This window comes from Alnus glutinosa, chromosome 3 (assembly GCF_958979055.1).
Source record: "Alnus glutinosa chromosome 3, dhAlnGlut1.1, whole genome shotgun sequence".
Classification (NCBI taxonomy): Eukaryota; Viridiplantae; Streptophyta; class Magnoliopsida; order Fagales; family Betulaceae; genus Alnus; species Alnus glutinosa.
In genome coordinates, this window is record NC_084888.1 from 27,264,014 (window position 1) to 27,274,252 (window position 10,239).

The window sequence follows — 10,239 nt, forward strand, 5'->3', positions numbered from 1 at the left end:
GTAACGGAAGTGATATTGACAAAAAACAAGCACTTGTGAATGCAAAATACTGTTGGTTAAGTACTACAAATGCATACAGAGCCCTGCAACTGTGAATGACAATTAGTTAATATCATAGTGACCATTTTACTACAAAGCCATAGAAACTAACCATTGATGGTGAACTAACTTTTTTTTTTTTTTTTGATAAGTCATTGATGGTGAACTAACTGGCCTTCAACTGGACCCTGGGTCAAGTACAGGAAGCCTGCAATGCAGACTGATTGATTTATCAGTCTGACGAGAACCGGGAATGAAGAATTGAAATATCACCGTCAAGCAAGCACCCTGTGGAGCAATCCCATAGAAAGCACAGTCTGGCTTCGCCAAGTGACACTGGAGGCTCTTAGCAAAGTGCTTCACACTCACTTGCACAGACTGAGCATCACCCCTCAAAATTGCTCTTGCTGACCGAGTCTGAGCACTCAGATTTCTATCTTCAGCTGGTGCATCCGCTTGCTCTCCTATGACCAACAATTTCCGGAACTCAGCACCAAGTGTGATTAATGTTGTTGAAATCTGGACATGTAGATCCCCATATTTGCTAATAGAGACGTTTAGCAAATCACCAACATGCTTCATCCTATCCACAAAGTTCTGCAACTGATTCAAATCTTGAATCTGAACCAGAGTCTGAGGCAAATCTTGAGCCATATCAAGAGCAGCTTGGAGTTCAAGAACTTGAGCTCTAGAAAGAGGTTTTGAGATTGGTACATCTTGAATAACTGCAGATTTATAACCCTTGGTTTCAAAGGTCAGGAAAGGCATTGGTTGAGTGCAGTTTGGTGGTAGCTTCTTCACCAATTTAATCTGGAGACGATTCTGAGTGGGCCCATTTCCAAATTCAGTACAAATGCTAACACTACTACGAATGGCACGGTGCAGAAGTGAAATATCTACAGCAAAGGCAATGCGGTCCTCATTCTGGCTGGAGATTCGGTAGTCATCAAAGAGAGCTTCTTTACGAAACTGGGCAATAGATTGAACTTCATTCCCGCTAAGGAGGTTGTGGAGGAACATTGTGTGGTCTCTGGTGAAGTAGATGTGGCATATCTTGCCCATCTTGTCTAGGGCTGGAAGGAATCTCTTTTCTAGGAGATTCACACCATTTTCTGTGAGGAATGCCTTGAACTTCATACCTCTGCCTTTCTGTTTCTGTTCTCACTTCTTAGAGGCAATGCCCTAAGCGGGGAATGAGAGACAGAGATGTCAGTGTATATATCATCACTCATCCTATGCAATGGGAATATTTTTATGTTATGCTAAAAGATAGATTTTTTGGCTGTTCTTGAAAAATTAAAAGCAACTTTCAAATTCAAGGTTAGTATCATTAAAGGCAGAAAGCTACAAGATTGCAGAGATATATTATTATTATTATTAGGGTAATTACCTTTTTCCCCCCATGAACTATCAAAAAATGAGCGATGCTCCTATGAACTACCAACTCGACCAAAATAGAGCATTCAACTACCAAAGACAACCATTTTCCCCCCTTCTGTTAGTTAGAGAGGTTAAAAGAAACAGTCAACGGGTCATGTGCCGTTTTACATGGGGGCATGTTGGAAGATAGTGGTAGTTCATAGGGGGGAAAGAGGAAGATGGTGGTAGTTCATAGGGGGAAAAAAGGAAGAAAATGACGGTAAAACGGCGTGTGACAGTCACGTGACCCGTTGACCGTTTGTTTTAACCCCTTTGACTGACGGAAGGGGGGAAAATGGTTATCTTTGGTAGTTGAATGCTCTATTTTGGTCGAGTTGGTAGTTCATGGGGGCATCGCGCATTTTTTGGTAGTTTATGGGGGGAAAAAGTAATTACCCCTTATTATTATTTAAATCCATGCTGCACAATTCAACCACTCTAGACATATATCATCAAAGGTAAAAATCTCTTTGCTACACGGATGAGCAAATGACACTTCTTTCAAATTACTTCATGTTGCTTACATTTGCAGCTTAGTTTAAACCTTATAAACAACACAATTAACAAATGTTATTATACAATCAATAATTCAACAACATATAAGTGGAAATAATTTCATCTTTGAATGTTGGGTGCAACCTAATATAACAATGTTATATACTTGCCTTCCCCTTTCCAATTCCAGGTGGTACTATCAACATACTATGTGTTCAACGAGTCTGACAATATATTTTCAGTTTCAACTATAATTTTCTTTTTTTGATAATTCAGTTTCAACTATTATTTCAACTATTATAAAAAAAGAACAAAAATGCCTTGCTTGGAAAAAAACAAAAGCACCCACCTAGTAGCATCCATAATCTCAACCATGGCTCCTATTCCTTAGATTACTAATAAAACTAAGTTCTAAAGAAAATATCAGCAAAGGATATGACAAAACTAATTTCTATTTGATTTTCTATTTCGATAATCTTGTAAATCACCTCAACTAAATCAACCAAACAACATTCAAACGGAGTTTCTATCTGTACTCTGTTTGGCTGCCAAGAAAATAGGTGGAAATTTGGAAAAGACAGAAACAAAAATAACACTTCAAGTAAAGCCAAAAAAGAATCCACTGTGTCAATTCTAAACAACTGAAGTATCGACTGGCAATAAATTTATTTATTTTTTTAAAAAAAAAGTATCGATTGGCAATAAGCAGAGTAACAAATTATGTAAATCTCAAAAGATAACTTTCAATATTCTTCCTAAATTTTCGCAGCTACCAAACAGTGAATAAGCAGAAATTTATTGAAAACTGATTCGAAACTTGGCCAAATCGCACCTTAAAACTCAATTCTCAAATAAGCAATAACCAGTTCGAGTGATTTACCTGAAAATATGAGGGAGAGAAATTTGAAAACGACGTAGCTTTGAGGAGCTTCGAGGACCAGAGAGTAAACCGTAGAATTTGGCAGAGAAAGGAGGATAATGAAATTTCTTTAAAAAGATAAAAGATAATAGACAGCCCCAGAGAAAATTTGATTTATTTTCCTAAAGTTTCTCGGGAATCAAACATAAATTTAGGGGTGGAGGGTGAGAGGAAGCTCAGGTTGGGCCGTTTGGGAGCGGGAATTGAACTTTTTTGGGGTTTGGGAGGAACGAATCGCGCCAAATATGGGAGTGGTAAGGATGGGAATTTGTGAAACTTATAAGGGTATATAATCGGTAATTTTAGGGTTCCGGACTTGACCCGTTTACCACTTTGCACTAGATGATGGGCTTTCAATTTCGTAGTTCTTTTTTTGTTTTCCTTTTTTTATTAGTCAGGTTTTTTTTTTTTTTTTAAAAAAAATAAAAAATATTAACAAACAACTCTAAATACAAAATATTCATAAGTTCTTTCATTTTTCTGTCAAATTAAAATACAATTGTTTAAAAAAAAACACAATTTAAAAAGTTTAATAAAAGGAAAATAAGCTTTTTTTTTTTTTTTTTTAAGGAAACAAGCATCTTTTGGTCCATGACAATTTACGCATGTCAGACCAAACAATAATACCAGCCAAATGCATATTATTTTCTTGTATCTTGGCCACGCAGGTTTCCCACATGTCAATAATCAACCAAATTCAAAAATTTCGGGTTGGTGAAAATATTGGGCAAGTATTTTTTATGAATTAAGTGTGAGCTGACAATTTGTGTTCGCGTATTGAGATTGAGTCGTGTTAAATTAGAAATATAAGAGAATGTGGGTCAAACCCAATATGATTTATCTAATTAAACATATCAAATTCTACAACCCTAACACGACCAATTTAAATAAACGAGTAACTTGATACGACCTGCATAATCCGTTTAATAAAAACATGTCATGTTGGATTGATCCAAACATGACCCGTCTCAACCTGTTACTCGAAACAACCAAACCTACTACTACGAGCCATTCGCTTGGCGTCTTTTGTTGAGATTACTGTTCAAAACTCTAATTGCATTGATGATATTTTTCTATAATTGTATAATATTGAATATTTAACATATACTAATGTTTTACATGTACAAATATGTTTGAATATTTCCATATTATATACGTGTAAGGTCCCTAAATTACATTGTATTTGACTATGATGTGAGTAATGAGATTATCATATAGAAGATCATAGTCATAGGCCCTTGTAACTTATAAAAGATTGTTCATAGTTGTAAATGGAACTGAAAAATCGATTTAAACTATAATATGTCAACCTCAACGATCTATCTTGATAAGGAGAAGTAGGTAGAGCTTCGGGTTGATATGTTGGTGTAAGAGTTGTTAGGGTTTATGCCCTAAATCCCAATGTACTGTTGACATATAAGTTTGTTATAAATAAATGTTGTTATTCACTAATCTATTTTTTGAACAAAAGATCTATGGTATTTTACATACTTAATAATGATTATGTATATTTTGCATGTGGAAGGCTATTAGATTATATTGAATATGGTTTATGGTGTGAGTAACGAGGTTATCACACAAGGTTTTAGTCCATAATCCTTGTAATCTTAAATTTTGCATAGTTCGTAGTCGATAATGGAATTGGGCATTCCATTTTGTGAAGATTGTTACACATCGAATCTTTGCGATTTATCTTAATCAGGTGAAGTTGGAGGCTTTGGATTGATGTATAGATGTTATGCATTGAACGGACTATGAGAATTGTTTTTCCACTAAAATACTGTCGATAGTAGGGGTGTACAAACAGAGGGGTTATAACTGCTTTAAAACCACTAATTGCATAACCGTATAACCGCTTTTAAAAGCGGTTACAAATAATCGCTAACCGCCTAGGCGGAGGCGGTTATAGGGTTTGGGAAAAGCGGTTAATAACCGCTAACAGCTTATATATATATATATTTAAATCCAATGTTTGGGTTTTGGATTTGTTACTATTTTGGGTTTTGGATTTAAAACCTGCACTAAAATAGGCCCAAAAGTGGCCAAAATTGGCCCAAAACCGATCCAAAATCAGCCCAAAACCCAAATTAAAAAGTGGTTATACAACTGCCAGTACTCAATAGCTACTAATCGGCGGTTATAAAAATAACCGCCGATTTATATTTGGATTTGTAATGTTTGGGTTTTGTATTTGTTTGTATTCGATTATTTGGATTTATTATGTTTTAGATTTGTATTTGTATTTGGATTTGTTACTATTTTGGATTTTGGATTTAAAACCTGCACTAGAATATGCCCAAAACCCAAATTAAAAAGCGGTTATACAACCGTCAGTACTCAATAACCGCTAACCGGCGATTATAAAAATAACTAGGCGGTTAGCGGTTGCGGTTGCGGTTGCGGTTGGTAAAATGCAATAACCGCCTATGTGGTTAGCGGTTTTAGCCAATAAACGTTGGTTATAACCGTTTGTACACTCCTAGTCGATAGGAAAAACTCATACTCTCAAAACTTCTTAAGATATTGATTCTAAATCCTGAGAGGATTGTGTATTCAGATGTGAAGTGTAGATTACTTTTGAAACATTTATGGGTGAGACCAATATTATGGTCAACATTCTCTGTGCGTTGGGTGATCGCAGTTAACATTGTGAGAAAACTTTTCTCAAGAAGGAATCCAAGTCCTCTATTAAAAGGATAATAAATTTTCCCTTGAGATAAATTTTATGGATTAAATTATTTTTAATATTTGGCTAGAGCATTTTGTATAAGATACCAAAATATGATGTACATGTGATAAGAATTTTTCATGAGTACGAGAATAATCAAATAAATTAGTGACTCAAGGATAAAGAGGTAGAGAATTAAATGGCAGTATCTTGGCTTTAATTCTGCTACAAAAGATTTCATGAAGGAATTAAAAGTCAATATTAAGTAAGTTTAAATGATTAATTGTTTTAATAAAAAATATAAACTAGAGTACAATTATAATTGTTTAGTGGAATCAATTGTAATTAAATAGTGACTTGATGAGTCGGAGCTATTTTGGCTAGTTTTTATTTTTCCTTTAGGTCCCTTACCAAGTTGATTTAATTTAACCAAATTAGGCTTTTTATTTATTGGGATGCGTATTTTTATTTAATAAAAACATAAATATATATGAGATGCAAGAGGGGAGATTGAGCCTTGGGATAAAACCCAAGCCTAAGGGAATAGCAGATGATGCATGGGCCAAGGTATTAATTCCTTATTATAGCTTGTCTCAATACTCTCACTCTCCTAGTACTCAGAGCCTATAAATAGATATGCCTATAGCTCTTGTAAGATAAGTAATTACAACAGTTTTTTAGATTTTACTAACAATTAATATTCTTGAGTTCACTCTCGATAATAAGTTTAAGTTTTAAAGGCAAGTTGAGAGCCCATTCTCATGGTTATCATCAGTCATTGGTGAGAAGATCTAAAAGTATCATCACACGTTCTTCATCGATGAGCAATGAGCAAAATTTTATCCACAAAGCCAAAGAGTGGTTGAATTCTTCAAGTAAATATTTTACGTTTTTGCAATTTAGTTTAAAATAGCTTAGTTCGTCACCTGTTCTTCTCATAAAGCTCGATCTTGGCTTGGTAATTTTATTTTCCACTGCGCAAACATGTTTTTGCAAACCAATTCTCAATAAGAGCAAGGTAGTGCTATGCACCGAACGACTACGTGAATCATCATTCTAAAACTGTGATAAAGAATGATGTACGTGCACGACGAATTACAATAGTTATTCTAAATCTTGAGAAGGTTGTGAACTTAGATGTAAAGTGTAGGTCACTTTGATGTATGAGAGTGAGATCAATCAATGATTGTTGTGAGTTTTAAAGTACTCGTAAGCGCATGAATCATATGCAGTATAGTGTGTGTGCAAGTGCAAGGTCGAATCCACAGGGAATTGCGTGGTGAAAATCAATTTCTATTTAGACTAATCATATTTTAACCTAGTTCCGAATTTTTTGGGTTTTGTCGTGCAAAATAATAAACTAAATAAAACTGATTAAGAACAATTGATGGAAAACACTAAGGATTGGGTTTGGGTTTGGAAAACACTGATTAAGAACAATTACTTCCCAAGCCAATAAAGTTTGAATGCGTTTCATCTTTGAACCAGGAGATTGGGTTTGGTTCACATGTGCAAAGAACGATTCCCAGCCTATAGACAGACTAAATTGCATCCTTAAGGAGATGAACCTTTCCAAATCCTTGAGAAAATTAATGATAATGTTTATAAAGTGGATTTTCCAGGTGAGTAATATGTCTCTACTATTTTCAATGTTTTTGATCTTTCACCCTTTGATGCAGGTGACGATTCGAGGTCGAATCCTTTTGAGGAGAGGGGGAATGATGGGCACTATGGTACCGAATCTTAAAGATCCCTTGCAAGTTTCAGATGTGCCAATCATAAGGTCAAGAGCTAAGAAGATTAAGGAAGCAATGAAAGGATTGGTGCAATCCACTTGGGCCGAGTTTGCAAATTTATCGAGCAAGACCTTAACATTCAAGATGGGCTTGAAAAAAGACGAACCAACTTTAATCCATGTGATATAAGCTGCAGAAGGGGGCAACATAGCCTAATGGTTTAGTGGAGACTCTTTATTTCATTAAATATAGACGTGTGAGCTTTTTTTTTTTTTTTTTTTTTTTTTTTTATGTTTCTATGGTTGTAGGCGTTTGAGCCTATTTTTTTCATTAAGTAGATTTTTTTTATTAGCTATAGACGTGTAGTTTAGGATATTTTGGGATTGAAGATGTTTAGCCCATGTCTTTTAATTGATGTAGGCCTTAGTAGGCCATAGAGTTTCATGGAGGGGCTTTAAAAAGACTTGTAGTCGCATTTTTTAGGGGGTTGAACGTGAATGAAGTTTTCTTCATAAAGAATTTTCAGTTTTCTCTACTTGTTCTTGATTGAACTAAGAACTTATCAAAGAGAAACCATTTGTGGCGTTCTCATTGAATCTAGGCTCTTGAAACAAGATTTTAACGGGTCTAGATCATCTTGACTTAATTCTTGGCTTTCTTGGGTAAGTTTCAATTGGATTGTGGGTTCAAGGGATTCGATCCCACGAGTTCACATCATTATTATTTAATTAATTTTGGAGCCGTTACAGTTTCATATTATCATATGTATGTAAATCAAGAAGTAAAAATCACCCAATCATCTCATGGTAAAACTTGTATCATAGTAGTTGTAAAATTAAGGTTCATGTTGTTTAATATGAAATGTTCAGGCATTATAAAGATGGACAATTAACAGCAAAAAGTCTGCAAAATATTCATGTTAAAAAATTTTAGTTCAAGGGTTCACGTGAGAAGTTACTTGTCGTCCTGTGAAGTCCTCAAAACAGTCATTAGAGTACTCGTCACATCCCTCGTCTTCAAGGTATTCTACCATTTGTCATACCTTTAAAACAAAATCCTAACTTAAAACCTAACAATTAGACTTTTAAGCTTTCTACCAATCAGACCATTAGGACAGTACAAAGATCGTTGAGACGGTCACACCATTAAGACATTGTTCTCCATCGTTGGGACGATTGCATTGTTAGGACGATTTTTTTTAGACCGTTGGGATGGATTCATTGTTAGGACAGTTCTCGAACAATCAGGATGGTCTCTGGACAGAAACTCCTAACTTCAAAAAGATCATATCTCTAATCCATTTAACACGTACTAAGGCTTAAAAAGGCTTCCTTTCACTAACCTAGACACTAATTAATCACCCTTAAAATGAAACTCAAACACTAAAGTCTGAAGCTTTATCCAAAAATAAAACATTTCTTTCAAAGACCAAAACATTTCACATCCAACATTTCAAAAGTAAAAAGCCTCAACACCTTGAACAGTAGAAGATCTACTTTTTTTTTTTTTTTGAACAAAGAAGCATGTGCTCCTTCCATTGCTAAAACAGCATTACAGAGATAGAATGAGGGGTACAAGACACCCCTACATCCAAGTCAGAAACAAATCTGACAAAGCAGTTGTCTAAATAATACACAAATATTACATGAACACCCCTTAAAGCTCCACACTACAAATAAGTCCAGCAAATATTTGTGCACTACAAAGACACTGTGAAACACACAGACAACAAGGGAATATACAAACAAACACAACACAACAAGAAGCAACACTGTCCTCATTGCTAGAAGAAGGCACACCGCCACCGGAGGCGGCGCGTGAACAACACGAGCCGTCACAGGAGTCTCCCCAGCAGCGAAAACAACCATCTCCAACCACCGATCACTGCCAACCATGACCTGACAAGATGGCGAGATCCACACGCGCCAATCACGGAAGAGAGATCCCCCACGTGTAGACCACGCGCCGGCAAGAAAGAACGGCAAGGCCATCAGCTGGATATGGCCGGTCCAGAAGACGCCAGTGATCACGGCTAGGAAGCGCGTGTCTTGAAAGAACCGGAAGAGAAACGTAGATCTGGAATCTTGAAAAAGGAAACTACTGCGGCTTAAACCAGAACTCCACCGGAGACACAAGAATGGCGGCCGAACCCCAAAACCAACGCTAAAGACAAGAAGCCTTCCTGTTAGAACACAAGGAAAAGAAAAAACAACAAAACCAAAACAACAACTCCACTACCCATAAGGGTAAGGAGACGAAACCTCCACCGGAAACGAGTCCGGGAGGAACAGACTCCCTGCCCTAAAGGCAAGGAGAAGAAAATCCACGCTCCAGTGGTAAAACCACAGAGGGGCAAAAGCCTCCTAGCTCCCTAGGAGGATCAAAACAACCCGGAGGAGGGAAGCAAAACCTCCCTCCCCCGGCGAGAAACGCTAATCACCAAAGGCTTTCTCTCTCTAAAAACCGGGACTTTCTCTCTCTAAAAGGTTAATGTAGTCAAGCTAAATGCGTAAAATGTACAAAAGATCTACTTGATCTAAAACAATGTGAAATCCAAAATAGGGTTTACCATCTTCAAAACTCAAACTTTTTAGACCTAAAGTCTTCATCTTTAACATAAAACCCAATTTTAACCTTCTAAAACAACACTCATACACATACACGAAAATAACAAGAAAAATATCATAATCACAACCTAAAAAACATGCTAAAATGAAAATACTAAGAATCGTAGTGAGGGGTTACTTCCTTTTGAAGATTGAACTCCAAAACTCCAAGGAAAGCCCTCTCTTTATCCTCTCTCTCTCTCTCTCTCTCTCTCTCTCTCTCTTATTCTAGGGTTTTCTAGAAGTTGGGGCAAGCTAAAGGGAGTGTCATCGTTCTGACAATCTTCGCAATGTCTGGACATTTTCCTAAGGTAGACCGTTAGGACGATTTTGAAATCGTCTGGATGTCTTCCCTAT

At 36.3% G+C, this 10,239-nt stretch overlaps 1 protein-coding gene across 1 annotated transcript; it reads right to left on the reverse strand.

Moving 5' to 3' along the window:
- Positions 1–15: 15 nt before the first annotated feature.
- On the reverse strand, positions 16–3,111 carry LOC133862354 (uncharacterized). The gene is made up of 2 exons (XM_062298139.1): positions 2,834–3,111; positions 16–1,221 (listed from the first exon to the last, which is right to left on the reverse strand). Exon 2 carries the CDS (start codon positions 1,174–1,176, stop codon positions 217–219), a length of 960 nt encoding a protein of 319 aa, XP_062154123.1. The 5' UTR covers positions 1,177–1,221; positions 2,834–3,111; the 3' UTR covers positions 16–216.
- Positions 3,112–10,239: the final 7,128 nt, after the last annotated feature.

Excerpts from the sequence above, each read along its gene's own strand:
- LOC133862354 (XM_062298139.1), bottom strand. The coding sequence starts at position 1,176 with ATGAAGTTCAAGGCATTCCTCACAGAAAATGGTGTGAATCTCCTAGAA.